At 42.8% G+C, this 17,238-nt stretch overlaps 1 protein-coding gene across 1 annotated transcript in view; it reads left to right on the top strand.

The window, feature by feature from the left end:
• Positions 1–15,293, top strand: part of LOC307233641 (tumor necrosis factor receptor superfamily member 11B-like) — a gene marked incomplete at its 3' end in the record, with an annotated part of 18,129 nt that extends 2,836 nt beyond the window's left edge. Inside the window, exons 2-6 of the mRNA XM_080005014.1 lie at positions 5,024–5,251; positions 5,493–5,637; positions 10,441–10,659; positions 13,583–13,807; positions 14,899–15,293. Coding sequence (XP_079861140.1) covers positions 5,024–5,251; positions 5,493–5,637; positions 10,441–10,659; positions 13,583–13,807; positions 14,899–15,293 — 1,212 coding nt within the window. The remainder of the gene's footprint in view (positions 1–5,023; positions 5,252–5,492; positions 5,638–10,440; positions 10,660–13,582; positions 13,808–14,898) is intronic.
• Positions 15,294–17,238: the final 1,945 nt, after the last annotated feature.

Here is a 17,238-nt window from a genome sequence, read left to right as displayed (position 1 = left end):
CCAACAGTAGCACTGATAACGTCGCATGTGGGTGTGTGCCTGTGTACGAGTGTAATCAACTCATTGATCCTGCGTTGATGCCGGGGAAGCTTTCGAAAAAAGAAAGATAGTCTCAGGAGAGGAAAGACTGTGGGCTGATTTGTGTTTGTGTCACGCTGTTGTTTTTGTTTTTACTTTCTGTTGTTTACATTGGTAAGTGGGGCAGAACAAAGTGGGAGGTGATACAAATCGCAGAAGGATTTGAAAAATCCTCTTTAAAAAAACCCTACTGGGCTAAAACATATTGGGAGCTTCTGCTGTTTCTGGTCTGGTTTACTGGCGAGGTACGAGACACCTACGCCACTACAGTGCAGAACACTCCACTCTCCAGACAAGATAATAACCCTTGTACTTCTCTCACTTTGCTGTGGAATGTACCTTATTGATTTATTTATTTTTAGCCGCAACTACCGATTAGTGTACTTGCTGTACTTAATTACTGAACTTTTATTATTAGTACTGGGTTTAAATCTGTAGAGAAGTAGGAGACAAGGTTCGCTGTTATTCTCCAGACTGGGAGAAGTGAAGTCCAAGCACTTCACTCTCTCAACGTTCACTGTTGGAAATGCGCACACACACACACACACACACACACACACACACACACACACACACACACACACACACACACACACACACACACACATTCACATACACCACCACTACCATTTCAGAAGATCTCACAATATGAAGTATTTGCTAATGTATATTGATGGTCCATAATGAGTAATTTAAATAATGACTTTTTAGAGGAATAGTTTCTTAGGTATTGATAATGAAAAGTTATTGAAATCGGTGTATGTACCCATTCAACGTTACGCTATTCATGTAGAACCCTGTAGAAAGATAATTTGCACAAAAGTACACATTTTGTGATGTATGAAAAGATGATATGAATGCATTGAATCTCTTCTACCAAACTGGAGTCTCAACATGGTATCAATCCGCTGCACTATGCACTTATTCCCTTACAAGCACAATGCAGTTAAACCTGACCATAGTTAAGGCCATGTTTAATTTACAAGCCTTAATACCTGTAGGACAATGCATGCACATAATTATAGGCTATGTTGATACCATATACATTTAGGAATTGTGTGTATGTGCCCAACGTAGTGTTTGTGTGCCTACACACAGACACACACACACACACACACACACACACACACACACGTCCAAGAGCTGGAATCCCCCCTCAGACCTGTGTTCCTGTGTTAACTGAAGCCATGTGCCCGTGTGGCGGCTGCTTGGCCTGGAGTCGTGGTGGTTTGGTCCCTTTGTGAAATGGTTCCTCTCCTCATGGCATCCATTACCACGACCCCAACCGGCCTGTGGCACGGATCCTCTCCTCTACTCTACACCCAGCTAAATCTGAGGGAAGAAATCAGCTAGAATCAGATAAATATCTGACGTTTACACTCACACAATCATGACGGTGAAAGCATTGGTTGAAAGCATTTTGAGAGTTTTATATTGTGAAGCTCTACGTTGTCCAAGTGTTATTTTTAGGTGATTGTGTTGGACTATCAAGGTGGATTGTATTTTATCAATCTTTCAAGATTCAAGATTAAGTTCCTTGATCCTAGGTGTTTAAAATTTTTGATTTAACAAATATTAAGTATTAAATAGAGCGTTTCCAAATGTTGTGTTTCACACACACACACAAAAACGCACGCATGCACGCAGACACGCACGCACGCGCACACACACACACACACACAATTTGAGCCTCCAAGGGGAAGTGGGAGGGCCGAACAACAAGGTGCACACGCAGGGAAGGTGGGGGAGTGTGGAAGTTACAGCAGCTAATATAGTGGAACTAACAAGCAAACTGGCAACTGCAAAAAATATTGAGCTGGAAACCCCCCCCGTGGCAATATTTATCTCGAGTGAAGTTGAGTTCGTAGAGGACACAATGTTTGCGTAGTCGTTTGCTGACTGAGCCGTACACATGGTTCTTATACCAGACGGTCGTAGCCTGCCTCTGGCTGCGTTTCAGAGCAAACTCCCTGCCACTTCTGCTCGTGCAGCGACTATTGCTGATGGAACTGGAGACTTTATTGCTGCGGACTTGCAATAATTTTCTGTGGTTGAGGCTGCAGGTTCTAATCATTTCGGTGCTCTGAACTGCACCGAGAGTCGCCGAGTAGACCCCATTTCAGCACAGGGTCAGCACATTAATTCATTAATCGGGACTGGAAAATAAACCCAAAATAGGCCTCATCCTCGTTTGTGCACTTTTGGAAATCACTGTTTTTTCCTCTAATTGTTCTAATTGTGGTATGTTGCAGTACATAAAGAATGTAAAGATTTTGTACCAAAAGCTGAAATTTGTTTTGAATTGGAAATTAAGTGTCCTCTCCTTGCTGGCTGCGGTCCATGTAGGATATGCCTCTCAGTCAGCCTCTGTGAGGACGCTTAACAGTGTAATTATGTCTGTCAGTGGACCCAGGCTGCTGTGTAATTTGGGTTTCCAGTGGCTGTTTGCAATGTCGTCAGATGGCAACTTCTAAAAGGATGAAGGGAGGTGAAGAGTTCAATATCTCTTTCAAAAGTTGACAAATGCACACACACACAAATGCATGCAAAAGCAGGCTTGCCAGCTCTTATCGGCCTGCCTATAATCTCAGGCATGGACACACACACACACACACACACACACACACACACAAAACGTTCATTTCCGTGTGTTAATGTCAGTTCTCAGAGATTTTGGGGCAACTTCTCTGCTTCTCTCCAGGAATCCTCTGTAATACATCTCCTCGGGCCGTATTTAAAAAAAACAAACACTCTCCTCTCTTGACACCGGTGGATGAGCATGGTTGCTGCATTGGGTCCATAGTATTTGCGTGTGGAATTCCTAACGCAGCACAAGCTGATCACTTCCACATGAGCCCCAGCCCCCCCCCCCAAGACCACAATCTGACTCAGGATCAGCCTGTACACCCTTCGGCAGCAGCAGATGATTAAAGTCGAATCAAAATGACATGGTAGAGCCGCAGATGAAGTTGCTGAAAGCAGGTAACGCGCGGTTGGGTCCCTTCCTGATGTTTCCAGGCCAAGCGGACCCGCGGCTGTAACAGCCTGTATATACAGCCAGCCCCTTAATTTGAAGCACGAGCGCTGCCATTGCGGGCGTGGGTCCTGCTGCGGCCACCCAGGCTACAAACAAACACGCGCGAGTCGCGGCACTGCTCGATAAGTCGCTCCGCCGGGATGAAAGTCTGCCACCAAAATGCTCAGCTGGGAGGTGGATAGGTTCTGCCGGGAAAACCGCCGCTCTCGCCAAGCATGGCTGTTTGAAGCTCAGGTTTCTATTCTGGGGTTTCTAAAGCTATTTGATCTATTTTTTGACTTCTCCTTATTTTTTAAGGACCCTCGCTAGCATAAAGGAAACAGCAACTGGACAGTGTAGCATTTACTTTTCTACTCCTCACTGGCGATCATTTCCGTGCAGTGCATTAGTATAATACAGCTGATGAGACACACACGCACGCACGGCCGCACACACGCAAGCTAATATAGTGGATCAAGGTTTGATATTAGCATGAATGGTATGTACAAGCAAATGAGAAAGAGGCACAGCTGTTCACACACTCTGGCTCGGGTCTCCATTTCACACACACACGCTCATATGCACATTGGATAGTTGTGTTTTCTGAGTCCATACAGGTATAAATATAACAGGTAATGAGAGACACACACACATGGTGCGTGGACACAAAGAAGAGCATTTAAATTGGCTCTCATGTTCTATTTTCGAACACACGCGGCAATGTAATTTCGCTCTGCGGTCAAATGCTTTGTGTCACACGGTGAATAAGACACACACATGCTGTCGATCACTGGTGCACGCTGGGTAAGTGATATAATAGTGTTGGGTGAATGTTTTGTATTGTGGTGGTGAATGGGGAAAGCCCAGTAACCTCCAGCAGTACGCCATATGAATGGGAGCCAGAGAGGAACTGCAAGTCACACAGACACAGAAATGCAGAAATGAAGATACATTCACACACACGCACACATGCACACACGCACTCACACACACAAAGATTCAGGAGAATATATATGTATGCCAGTATAAACATGCACGTCCATGCATGTTGTACATACACATGTTCATCTGGAGGCATGTATTCGTATTGTAGTCTGAACTAAGCACATACAGATGCATGCGCACACATACACACACACACACACACACACACACACACACACACACACACACACACACACACACACACTCACACATACACTTGTGTTTCTCATTCACACACAGTTAAGAATCCCTAAATGACAAACCCAGATGCGTACTTTAAAATCTTTGCACATACACACTGCCGCATGTTTAATGACGCACGCGCACACACACACGCACGTTTGAGATGAAGGACAGCCTATTGTGTCCATCTAGGCAGCGAGGGTATATCCCGGCCAAGGGAAAGTACACAGAGTCAATGGCGGAGGGACTCAGGGACCGAAAGAGTCGACTGTGTGACATCTGGTCAGCATGTGGCCGCCGCCAGCTGCATGGCTGCATGTCAAGCACACTGCAGAGCCACTCACAATGCTGTGGAATTTAAGGAAGGCCGCGATGCGTACGGTTGTTTTGGAGGTAACGGGTTACGCTCGGCTGCCAGTGCATTTAAGGGTGCGTGGATGCGTTGTTTTTATGGGATGTCAAGCAGATGCACATTGTGTATTTCTCCATTGTTTTGACTAACTTCAGCCAAGTATTTCAGTCCTGTCCTGGGTTGTTGACATGTATTGTCCCTTTAGTTAAGTTCCCATATTGATGTGGCTGCTGCACATACAAGATATAAGATGAGTGCAGTCCACTTTCTGGAGTGCTGAGAATGAGTATTTAACAACAGCATAAGTCACCTTGATCTTTGAGAGGAATAGGTCAATATATAGAGATCTTTATTCTGCCACCAGTAATGCTGACCATCGTCCCTCACACAAACAAAACTTTTTCTTGCAGCTGTTCACTGCCTCTCTGACCTGGGCGTTCCAGCCACAGGCCGAGCCACCCAAATACCAGCACCGTGATCCCGTGACCTCTGACCTCTTACTGTGCGACCAGTGCCCGCCTGGCACGGCCGTGAAATGCCACTGCACCCTGGACACCCCCACTGAGTGCCAGAGCTGCCCCGAGAGGCACTTCGCCGAAAGCTGGCACTGGGGTGATGCCTGCCAATACTGTACTTCGGTGGGTCATTTATTTTCATCTTTTTATCTGACATTATTGTTTGTTCTGCGTTGTGTTTTTTCCAACTGAGAAGTGTATTAAAATGTCATTATCCTGAGTACTTATATATATATATTAGTTAATTGCCCTAACTGTAGCATTTCCACATCAGTATGTTGTGTTCGTCACCACACTGACACCTATCAGAAAATATGTTTTAATTTATCTGTGTCATATTTTTTATTCTGTTTGTGTTGTGTAGGTGTGCAAGGAGAGGCAATTGGTGAAACAGCAGTGCAACAGTACCCACGACCAGCAGTGTGAGTGTGCACCAGGCTTCCATCTGGTGGTGGAGTTCTGCATCAAGCACAGCACCTGCAAGTCCGGATACGGAGTGACAAACCTTGGTAAGATGAATATGTGGAGGAGAATGATAGCAATAATAATAATAATAATAATAACAGAGTTCTTCCTAGGGGGCTATTCCATAGGCAAGTAAGTAAAGTAAGTGAGGCTGACCTGGGGGCAGCCAAGTTTAAGGACTCGCGGCTCGAGTGTCATTGTTAAGCAGTCCGACACAAAACCGATGCTTGACTTTAGTTCCGCATGATAAGTTCTGCATTGTAATTTTCTCGTGTAGGTGAAAAAAATACATATTAACGTATATATTTTAATTACTTTGTCTGAATATATGTGATTATTGCCATCTTCCTCATGGAAAATGCCAACATGGCTGTTTTGCCAGTCAATTGGGTATCAATCGTGTAACTAAGAAACAAATGGAATTCTTTTCAATATATATATGTGTGTGTGTGTGTGTGTGGCAGTTAGGTCCACCACTCGCCACCCAAGTGGCGTTTTCAGGGACCTCCGGCAGAGACACAGACGACGGAGTTTCAGACACAGTTTATTGTAGAGACTGGGCTAGTTGGAACGTATGTGTGTGTGTGTATATATACATACAGAATAACCTCTTCATGAAAGGTATAGAATCACTTTTCAAAATAAACTATCTATGTAACCTGCGGCCTTATGAAGCAGCAATCAGCCCTTAATTGTGGTGCAAATGCATTAGATTACTCTTTTTAACGATCTGCAGTTTTTACAGTGTTGGAGATAGGTAGTTATTTATTATATTCCAAATGTATTTATTATATTGCCGCACCACCAAAGTGCGAGGCAAATCAAAAAGTGTTTAATTTAATTGCAGGTAATTAATGTCTTCTAATTTTACACAATATCTTATCTTATTTTCTGCACCAATACAAAGCAGGTCCCTACATACAGTATTTTATGTTCTGTATATTGATATTATTTCATATTACAGGCTATGATATTAGTGGCACTGAACATACCGAGAAAAGTGTGCACACGCACAATATGTACGCGACCATACAATTATTTGCAACAATGTCCTTCTCTTAAGAAATAAGAACATGATTGAAAAAGCAGGAGTTTGAAATTGCAAGTGGTGTAGGCCTCGTATCAGTTCACAGCGACATTCAGAGAACCCGCTGAGCTCCAACTGCCACGTAACAGCTACCTAAGTTAACGATTCACGCTATCGTGGGTTATCACCGCCTTATCATAACGACCTTTAGAGAATACCCCGTGGGTCCATGAGGGTGCTTGAATTTCGTCCTCAGAAATGTAAGTACTGGAATATCCTGAAAATAACCCTTTTGTGCCGAAGTGGTTGAAAATGCCTTGAAGAGCTTGGTTTTGTTCTTCAAATCCTAACATATTTCCAAAATCGCTTTTAAAACATTGATTATGCCAGGGAAATGCACAATTAATCCAGCATGGTTGGAAATAGACACTTATAATAGTTGATGACCTTGAGATTAATAATAGATATATAGATATAATAGATATACTAATATAAATAATAGACTATGAGATTAAGATCATATTCTATTTTAACTAATAAAGATCATATTGAAAATGTATTTGTTTTATGTGAAGTCCTTGAAAATGAAAAAAAAATAGTACTGAAAAAAGTACTTGAAATTCCTTGAATTTTATTTTTTTATGCCGTAACGAATCCTAACGAATTACCACAAAAATAATCGTCATCATGCTAACAACATTTAATAATTTTACAGCACAAGGTTACAAACTGATTCACAGTCAGAATAAATAAAATAACAGATCAGTAAAACATAATGAAACTAAAAGGAAAACAGTAAAATATAAAATGAAATAATAATAAGAATACACATAGGATTTTTCTTTAATGTAACATGATTAGAACTAGGATAGGATAACAAAAAAGCCAGGGAAGCAGGGGTGCTGAAAGACAAACAAGGGGATATAAAATGCCTAAAGTATATTATTAAAATGAGATTTACAAGAAGAGATTAGACCAAAATGCACTTGGCGTGTAGAAAATATTTTGCTTCGATTGGCTCTGTAATTCAAATAATTAAAAAAATTCAAATAAAAACAAAAAAAGCACAGTATACTTTGTTAGAAAATTCATTCACGCATAAAAGCACCAAATGTGAACATACTCAACAAAGTACCATACAGGTGGAAGCGTAAACCAGTACTTCTGTATATTGAGAGTAAGTCATTACTTTCCATATCTGCATTTCAGTATGCAGACACAAGTTAAAAACAAGATGTTCAAACTGATATGCCAAACTTTTCATTGAAATGATAACGGGTGACAATGACTGTCAAGTATTTTTCCGGAATGTCTTTATTTCCGCTAGTGATGGTTGTGCATGCATGGGAATTTGAAACTGTTTCACAAATTCAGTTTGTTCCTTTGAAATGACGAAATGTACAGTATCTGCGTGTATGTGCAAATCCACGTGCGTCGGAGTTCGAGAAATGTACGATTTGGAGAAGTAATGTATTTTGTCTGAATCATTTCTCTTTACTTTTTTTTTCTCTTTCTTTGTCTGTTACTGAATTGCTGTCTCGGTGAGTCAGAGGAAATCCAAACTAAGATGGGACTTTTCATCAACAGACGCTGAGTACAAGAAAAAAAAGCTTCCGTGCGCACGCACCTGCGCCCTCGTAGAGTTGCACATATACGCAGAATGAGGGGCCACTGAGGCAGTTCTGTCTACCACGCACCATCCAAGTGGCGTGTTCAGGGACATCCGGCACAGAGACGCAGAAGATGGGGGTTGTAGACACCAGTTTATTGGAGAGAGTGGGCTCGGTGGAATTAGCCCAGGAGCAGATAGACATGTCATGACAGGGGCTCCTCTCCTGAGTGTGTGTGGGGATGGGGCTTTGAGACCAACCAACGAGCAACAGCTTTGCAGCCTCTCTGATCCCAATCATCTAGATCCAGGTCCGGTGTGGCTGCTCAAACCACCCCGTCCCCACAACACAGCCCCAAGCTTATTCTGAGATATTCCCTGTTGAAATTGTGAATCATGGGAAGAGAATAAAATTGATCAAAAACAACAACAAACAAACCAAAATGCTGCTGCGGTGCCTTGAGAGCAAAAGAAACAGTAAAGTAGCTTTTATTTTAGGAGCTTTGTAACCCTAAATAATATTTCAGAAGAGCTTCTCAGTGCGTTGAAGCCCCAGGGTGTCGTCTGCTCTACTCCAACATCCTCTTCTGAAGCCTTATTTATGGTTTGATTGCTTCTTATTTCCTGCTATGTGTCACTTTGTACTTCCTAGACACTAAAACTACTACTTTATCAAAAAGGACCAACTGCAGTGATTAAAAGGACCACAACCTATAGTGCTTTGTGGCTTAGTGGCTCTTTTGGATCTTTTGGCAATAATTGGATCTATTGTTCAGTGAGTCCATTGAACACCAGTAGTATTTTCCAATTTACAACCAGGAACTACTTCACAACCGACCTCCCCACGTAGCTGGCGCAGGGGCTTCTCTCATTTAGGTCCATAGATGAGTTGATGCTTTCTGTCAAGCTGAGTTGCTGTTCTCATTGAACCAAGTCAGGAGCTTTTTCTGGGGATTCCCCTCGCGGTAGGGGCGGGGGTTCAATATTATCTAACATACTCAGCTGTGGTTTAGCATTCTGCACATGAGCCACATCGTGTCTGACAGCCCTTGCCTCAGCTGCACCGCTTTTCAGTTGTTCCTCGTTGCCGCTATTTGTTTGACACTTAGTCTATTGAACAGGCAAAATTCCATAATCCTAACTGTACAACAGTTGGGTAAGTGAGTATTTTTCCCGCCTTTCAAAGGCATGCAATAAGTAATAGTTTGTTTCCATAGACTTCAATGGAATTTAAAATAAGTATTCCACTTCTCACAGTCAGTTTTAGATATCTGTAAGCCAGCTTTCAATCAGCAGATAAATTAATTCATTCATAGATTTGCTCTCTTTTGCGTCTTCTTATTGTATAAACCGAATATGTCCTTAAATTGGATTAATTCATATATTTCTTGCACTGGTAAACCTAGAGCGTACGTTTGTATTGCTCAATCGCTTAGTATTGCTTAAAGAAAGTTCTTAATTTCAAGGTCTTGTTAAAAGAATACTAAAGTATAATGCATGATTATCTAAGTTGGCACTCACTCGGTGTGAAATAAAACAATTTTGTTTCGTTGGTGGTTTGAAAAATGCCTTGTCATGAATAGGACGTAATCTCCATGACAGGAAACAGTAAATTAAGCCTCCTACACAATCTCACTTCTAACCCATTAGAGATGGGGAACAAAAGAGGATGTGGTTAAATCATGCGTGCGTGTGACTGAGTATGATGAATTTCTCGAGTTTTTAAAACTGTTTGTGGAAAAAAAAACGTGTTGGGGGTCCTACAAGTCTCACATGTTTCCAAAACAAAAATTGTGTTCATTCTTAGAAGGTTTGAGTACATAATTGGAGGTCTATAAATTGGAGTGTGAAATCAAAGGACAATGGAATTGGAATCCTTTTAGTGTTTGTGTCAAAGGTGTTTACAGAAATAGAAATAGATTTCCCTGTTGTCATATTGTCAGCATGCTGGAGTGATTTTATTTTCCAGTTGTGTGTGTGTGTGTGTGTGTGTGTGTGTGTGTGTGTATGTGTGTCACATGCTGTAGCGTAGGAAGCGGTTCCTCAAATCACACCGTTCAAATTGATGAAGCCATGCCTCTCTTTGTGAGAAATCACTGTAGGCGCCTTCGAGATTTGTAACCTCTTCTGTTAAGCTTTTGCTTGTGTCGATTGTTTGGAACTCAACCTACCTTCAACCTCAACGTGAATCATATTTTCATCTCCTTCCAGGAACCCCAGAGAGCGACACGGTGTGCAAGCACTGTCCTCCAGGCCACTTCTCCAGCAGGGAATCCTCCTCGGAGCCGTGTCAGCCCCACACCAACTGCACAGATTTGGGTCTGAAAGTGCTGCAATGGGGAAACGCCACTGTGGACAACCTCTGCGACCACCAGCACAAGAAAGCAGCACTGGAGTGCGCCAAGCACACACACAGCAAGTGCCACAGCGGTGAGACCAGTGGACGACACACACTCGCAACCAAAAGAAGACACAGATGTTGTAGTGGCTGGATCCAAAATACAATCTTAATTTCCAGGTTGAAATGAGAATAAAGTGGTAATGTGGTTAACTCACATATTTTAAACATCAAATATCAGGACTATAACTGTGAACTATTTTATCTTGAATTAGTTTTGAACTAGAACATTACCTAGAACAGACCTTAGTTATCCTGAATTTCACCGAAGAAAGTTTATCTTATCTATCTTATCTTATGATATGTTATTCTAGAACAACATCCCAGGCACTAAATACCTGGTCCTGGCAGACAACAGGCTTGTTGTGTCACCCTCATCACTTATCACTCGTTTTCTTGCTTTAGTTTGACAAGTCTCTCGGACCCAGATCCAACATTTTATACACGCAGTCTACAGAGGCTGAAGTATCTAGCCCCACAGCATACTGTAAATGTTTGTCATCTTTTGGGTTATCTAACTGCCGACCAGGAGGCGTTTGAAGTGGCATTTCATTGGGGGGGGGGGGGGGGGGGTAAAGAGGTTTGGATTGCTGAACATATATGAGCAATTGACCGATGCGGGGCAGATTTTCTGTGATCATTCAGTCGCCGCCAAACCTCCACTGTCATCGATTTACGAAAAGTTAACACCGGAGGATTTCCGACATTCTCTGTTTTCCAACATTTCTTTCCATCTCCCCAAAGACTGGGAATTTCCTCGGTTAAATTCTTCTCCCAGATTCCATCCCTTCTTCCAGATTCTCTCACACTGCTATATCTGAGGGAGAGCAGAATGGAGTTGTTGAAAGGGATGTTTATGGTTCTAATGTCATAATGGCCCATGATGGATCCATTACGCTTTTAACTGTCACATCCTCAAGCAACAATAACAGAGGAAGCTGAGTCAAATGGCGGAGAGGCACAAGACAAGACGTTCGGGCTTTGTTGCTCTGGGGGTTTTATCGGCAGATGCTGACAATCAACATAAGTGGGGAAACCTCAAGTATGACACCAGATTCCTGTAGCCTTACAAGCCACGGCCATTGTGGAACACACACGCACACACACACACACACACACATACTGTACACACAGATAAACACGTCTAAACAAAGCCACCAGGGGAGAAAGGCCATAGACTTGATGGCCTCAGGAAGGCTGAGGTCCCCACCAAAAAAAAAAAAGAATTCACAAATTGGATTCTTTAGCTGGCTACACGACCGCAGGTTGTCCGCAAAGGGTTGTTGGGGACAGTTTTACAAGGCGTTAGTCAAATTGCAAGCAAGTGAGGCGAGGTTCTCCAGGCTTACATCACACACACACACACACACACACACACACCCACACACCCACACACCCAGACTCATTGGAGGAACACCCTTAATGTCGCCCTGTCACACTCCAATGAGGACAGGCTTGTTTTTCAGAAATGCTATGAAGCGCGGTTTCTGAGAATGTTTTTCTTCATTTTTTTCCCTCTTGTCTCTGTATGACTCGTCGCAACCTCAAAAGTACAGTCAGTCAAGTAAAAAAAAAATAAAAATGAAACTGACAGTTGCTGGTTGCGTGTTGTGAGTGTCAGTGCTTTGAACCTGATCGTGTCCAACTATTGGAGCACTCCTTGAGCAATTAAATATACTCCAGCCAGTTTCATAGTGTGATCCTTTCATTCATGTTTCATATAGGATGAGTTCTTTCTGTTGCACGGTTTCATTTTCAACTTCTCCAATCTTGTCAAGGAAGCCTTCCTTCTAGTCGTCAGTCACTGTCAGCGCTGCGGGCCCTGGGCCTCGTACATCCACAGTGGTCATAAGCGCATTCTAGCGATAATAAACAAGGACATTTCACAGGTATTCTCCCGGGTGCCTGGTTAAAGTAGTTACATGAAGTTCATGGAGTGTAGCATAACCTCAAACATATGAGCAAGACCATCCAGATGTACTTGCTGAAAAACCAAATTGTTGATCGAGGGAAATGCATCTTACCTACCCAACGGGCGGTTTCGTGCACACAGATTAGGCCTAATCTGAGAGTAAATCACACTTTTAATCTGGACAACCTGAAATGGCCTTTCAGCCGGTCATGGTTTAAAATCTTATTTCCAAAAGGAAGACTTATTAATTAATCGATTAATTAATTAATTCGACCTGGCCAGAGGTTTAATTTTGGATTAATGGAGAGAAAACGGATTATCTGGACTAAGACCAGTACCAAGACCGTGTTGTGCCTTAGCATAATACAGCTCAGTGTTGATTTGGTTTGGCACAAAAATATTTGCAAATCATTTTTGCCTCTCTAATCAACGAGGAAGGAACCAAAAATAGAGAGAAAGCGCAGGTCAGTAAGAGTATAGACGTCTCTCTTCAGAGACAACTGGGTACGCAGGGATCAAGAGGGAAGGAGGGAGAATCTCAGTGACCTGAATGTTTATTCAGTGAATCATGTTGACTCCATTCCAAGCACCACCTGTGTCTTGGAACATGCACTCCTCTATAAAATGAGTCTTGGAAGAGTCTCCTCTCCAGGTGGTTAGAAAGTTCTACCGGCTGCAGTGTACCCATGCCTCTCTACTTTTTACTTCCTTTTATTAACGTTTGACAGTTGAGTCTTTCACGGCACAACTTTAATGTTGAGGTCAAGAGATACATATAAATATTGAATGTTAAGTTTGATTATCATACTTTAATCAACCTTTGTATTCAAGGTGTTACAGAATTTGACAGAGAAATAATACGCAATAGCAGCTTTAATCTAAAGACCCAGCCTTTCTTCATGATGACGTGTTTATTTTTGACAGACTTCTATTAGGCAATCCACAAATGTGAGGTGGAGAACACAACCTGGCCAGTGGCCCCCAGGTTATTTGAATTTGGAACCCCCCAATGTAAGCCCCAGTATTTCCTCCTCGTCTCTCAGATTTGACCCTGTGCGAGGAGGCGGTCTTCCAGTCGCTGGCATCTCTCCAGCTATCCGCGGTGCCCTTGGACCTGCTGCTGGAGAGCCTTCCCGGGCGCCGGGTGGACAGGAAGAGCCTGGAGCGGCTGAAGAAGGCCTGCGCCCCCCAGCAGCAGGTCCTGCAGCTGCTGCGGCTCTGGCGGGAACAGAACCGCGACCAGGACAAGCTCTACGGCATCATACGAGGTCGGCAAACTGTTTTTGTTTGGTCTGGGGCGGCTGACTGAGCATGTGGATTTATTGGTATTGAACCTTTATTTAATCAGGGAAGATCAAATGCGAGCAAGCTCTCTTTCGCAGTGGTGCCCGAGAACAGAGACATGAAAAAGCATTTACGGAGCAAAAGAAAAGACAAGACTTCAGACCTGCAAAGGCAGCAGCAATGCTGCGAAAAAAACCCCATAATTAAAACTACTAACTAAACATATAACGTCACATTTTCAATTACATAACAAAAACATAACATTCTTCCTGGACTAAATTGTCATTAAAAATTTGAACAAATCGAAAGGTAGCCACATTCCACTTAGCTGGGTGGAGTTTCTCGTGAAGCGTGTGCTGCACTTCCGGGCGGAGTTTCTCGTGATGCGTGCGCTACATTTATTAGAGTCCGGGCGGAGTTTCTCGTGATGCGTGCGCTACATTTATTAGAGTCCGGGCGGAGTTTCTCGTGATGCGTGCGCTACACTTATTAGAGTCCGGGCGGAGTTTCTCGTGATGCGTGCGCTACACTTATTAGAGTCCGGGCGGAGTTTCTCGTGATGCCTGTGCAACGCTTATTGATCAGCAGTAGTTTCTCAGAGGTCAACTGCCCAAGTTAACTAATTGATTAGTCGACTAATCATGCCCATCCCTAGCAAGAGCAGATGAAAAAGTTGCACAATTTTTAATCTATTAACTGTTCATCTGTTCATCTCTGTAAAATAAACCTTCATATTATTATATATATAATATTATTAGTGTGACTGCGTACTTTGATTGAACAATATTTGTCATACTTAATGTGACCAACTTGTGAGCCACCAGATTCAATATATTACTGTGATGCTATTAAAACAGCAGTATGTTGGAATTTTACCGTTACTGTCAGTTGAGATGTTTTCAGAACATCAATAAGCATAAACATGCACAGCGGATACAATGGCCAAGAATAGCAACCTGCCTGACTAAATTCATTATTTATGAATTGACAACACTGATCCATTTATTTTAAGAACTGATGCAGTGCTGTAAAACAAAGAACAGTGATGATTCTCAACCTGGCTGGATCTTTCCAGGCGTGAACCTCTGTGAGAAGAAGGTGTCGCGCTGCTCCGACCTGCAGAACGTGAGCCTGGACGACCTGGCACGAGTGGCCGCCAGCCTGCCGGGGGCCCGTGTCCGGCCGGAGGACGTGCGGACGGTGGCGGCGTCGTGCCCGCCGCGCCAACGCATCCCGCAGCTACTCCACCTGTGGAAGGCGGCCAACTACGAGCTGGACCTGGCCAAGGCCCTGACCCACGGCCTGCGGGCGCTGCGCAACCAGGGTGCGCCGCGCCCGCTGCTGCGCACCATCAAGAAGATCGGCCGCATCGTGGGCTCCACTGCCACCATGCGCAAGGGCTACGAGAAGATGTTCGTCGGCGTGCTGCAGGACGCCTGCTTCAAGACACACAAGCCGCTCAACGAGTAGTGGCGGAGGCGCCGGGGGTGGGGGCTGGGGTAGAAAGGTGGAGACGTCACACATTCACACAATCGTTGCTTTCCAGGCACTGTCACGGACCGACGTAGACTCAAATCACACCTGCAAAGAGCTTGTAGATTCGTTTTGAATTAGGAGCGTTTCATTGTCATCTCATCATTGAGAAGCTGCGAAATACCCTGTGGAAAATACCCTAGTAATGCCTAAATGTAAAATTGTATTCGAGGCGAAGGGTTTGATTGGGGTGGGGTTGCGGTGGGGTGGGTTGGAAGATCAATTCTCTAGTCGTGGTGGTCAGATGGGTGCACCTCCTCATTTTATTCATCATCGCATTCACCGCTTACAGGCAGTATGATGGAGATTTTCTGCCTGTTTCATCAAGTGTGATGAATCAGAAGAACCCTTGACACCAAAAGAACTCACACACTACTGGAGTGGAATTAAACCAAACCAAAAAAAAACATTGTCCTGGGACCTGATTGAGTCTGTGAAAAAAAAAAAATAATAAAGCGTTAAAAAATAAAGTAAAATTACTATTTAAGATGTACATTATACGCTATTTTATGGTGGAAGGGCAGGTGGATGTGCTGTTGTTTTGTGCTTTCTCACTGTTTGAGAGGAAGGATTTGGTTCGTCTTTTCATTTTATTTGTTGGATTGACTCATCGTACTGGACTGCTGACGCCTAAAGCAAATCTGAAAGATTATTTTTTTTAAATGTCAGCTTTAATGAATGTGTAAAGGAGTGCAATTACTTTCTATTTAAAGATAATAATAATTTTACTTCCTGAATTTGTAAAGGCTTGTTTTTTTATAGCTTTATAAAAAGTACTGGATTTGAAAATGCTGCAAGTTGATGAAGTGATATTTGTTTTATATTTTGTTGCGTCACTTTTTATATAATTAACTGTATGGGTCTTTTTATTGTATATATGCTTGACTCTTTCCTTTTCTAAACCCTTGTAACTTTGTGAATATAAATTTCAGATGATCAGATTAAACCAATCTTGTCGAAATACATTTCTTCCTCCCGAGCAAAATGATGCATTCAGTTTACAACTACTTTAATTTTTTCCTCACTATATAATCTAGCAGCTAGCAGCACCCATCGATGGGGGAGAAAATTGTTATTCTCCAGGAAAATCAACATCAAATATGACCTACATATTATAAATGCAATCCATCGTAGAGAAGTGTGTTGTGTTGCAAGATCAAAATGGCAAGGCTGTACTAATTCAACAATTCTAGCCAGGCGCCAGCTCTGTGTTCATCAGAACAAGCGCATCAAAAGTGAGAGCTATAAGCTGGCCATCTTAATAATAAGCACAGTCATACTGTGCATGTCCGTGAGATTTTTCGTGGTTAATGGGATTGCAGTGCGCCGTGGGATTATGTCGCTGTAAAAAACTAAACTGTTGAGAGTTAAGTCATGGATTAGCGGGTACCCAGTCAATTCTACATTACATTACATTTAGCAGACGCTTTTATCCAAAGCGACTTACGATTATTCAAACACCGACGGACGGAGCCATCAGGAGCAATTAGGGGTTAAGTGTCTTGCTCAAGGACGCTACAGCATGCTAGCAGGAGGAGCCTGGGATCGAACCAGCAACGTTTAGATTAGATTACTAGACGGCCAGCGCTACCTCCTGAGCCACCACCCCCACCCAATTCTAGCACAAAAAAGTTGTTTTTCGGCCTATCCCAAATTTGAGGATCGTTCCAAGAAGCTCTCATTCTCATTCAAGAGTTTGACTTTTATTTTTTAATATTTTATAGGCTATTAAGTTTGTAATTCACAGTAACTTGTTCAAAGTAAAAGAAAAGTAATAATCAGCAGTTCTGGAAAATACAGTATGTGTGTCATCATTGCACCACTTGCACGACAATGACTCAGCAGCCTAGAGATTTCAAGATGTAACTTATTCAGCTAGAAA

The sequence above is a fragment of the Zeus faber genome, assembly GCF_960531495.2.
Source record: "Zeus faber genome assembly, chromosome: 8".
Taxonomy (NCBI): domain Eukaryota; kingdom Metazoa; phylum Chordata; class Actinopteri; order Zeiformes; family Zeidae; genus Zeus; species Zeus faber.
The sequence above is the reverse complement of the archived record's forward strand: the minus strand, read 5'-3'. Positions and strand labels throughout refer to the sequence as shown.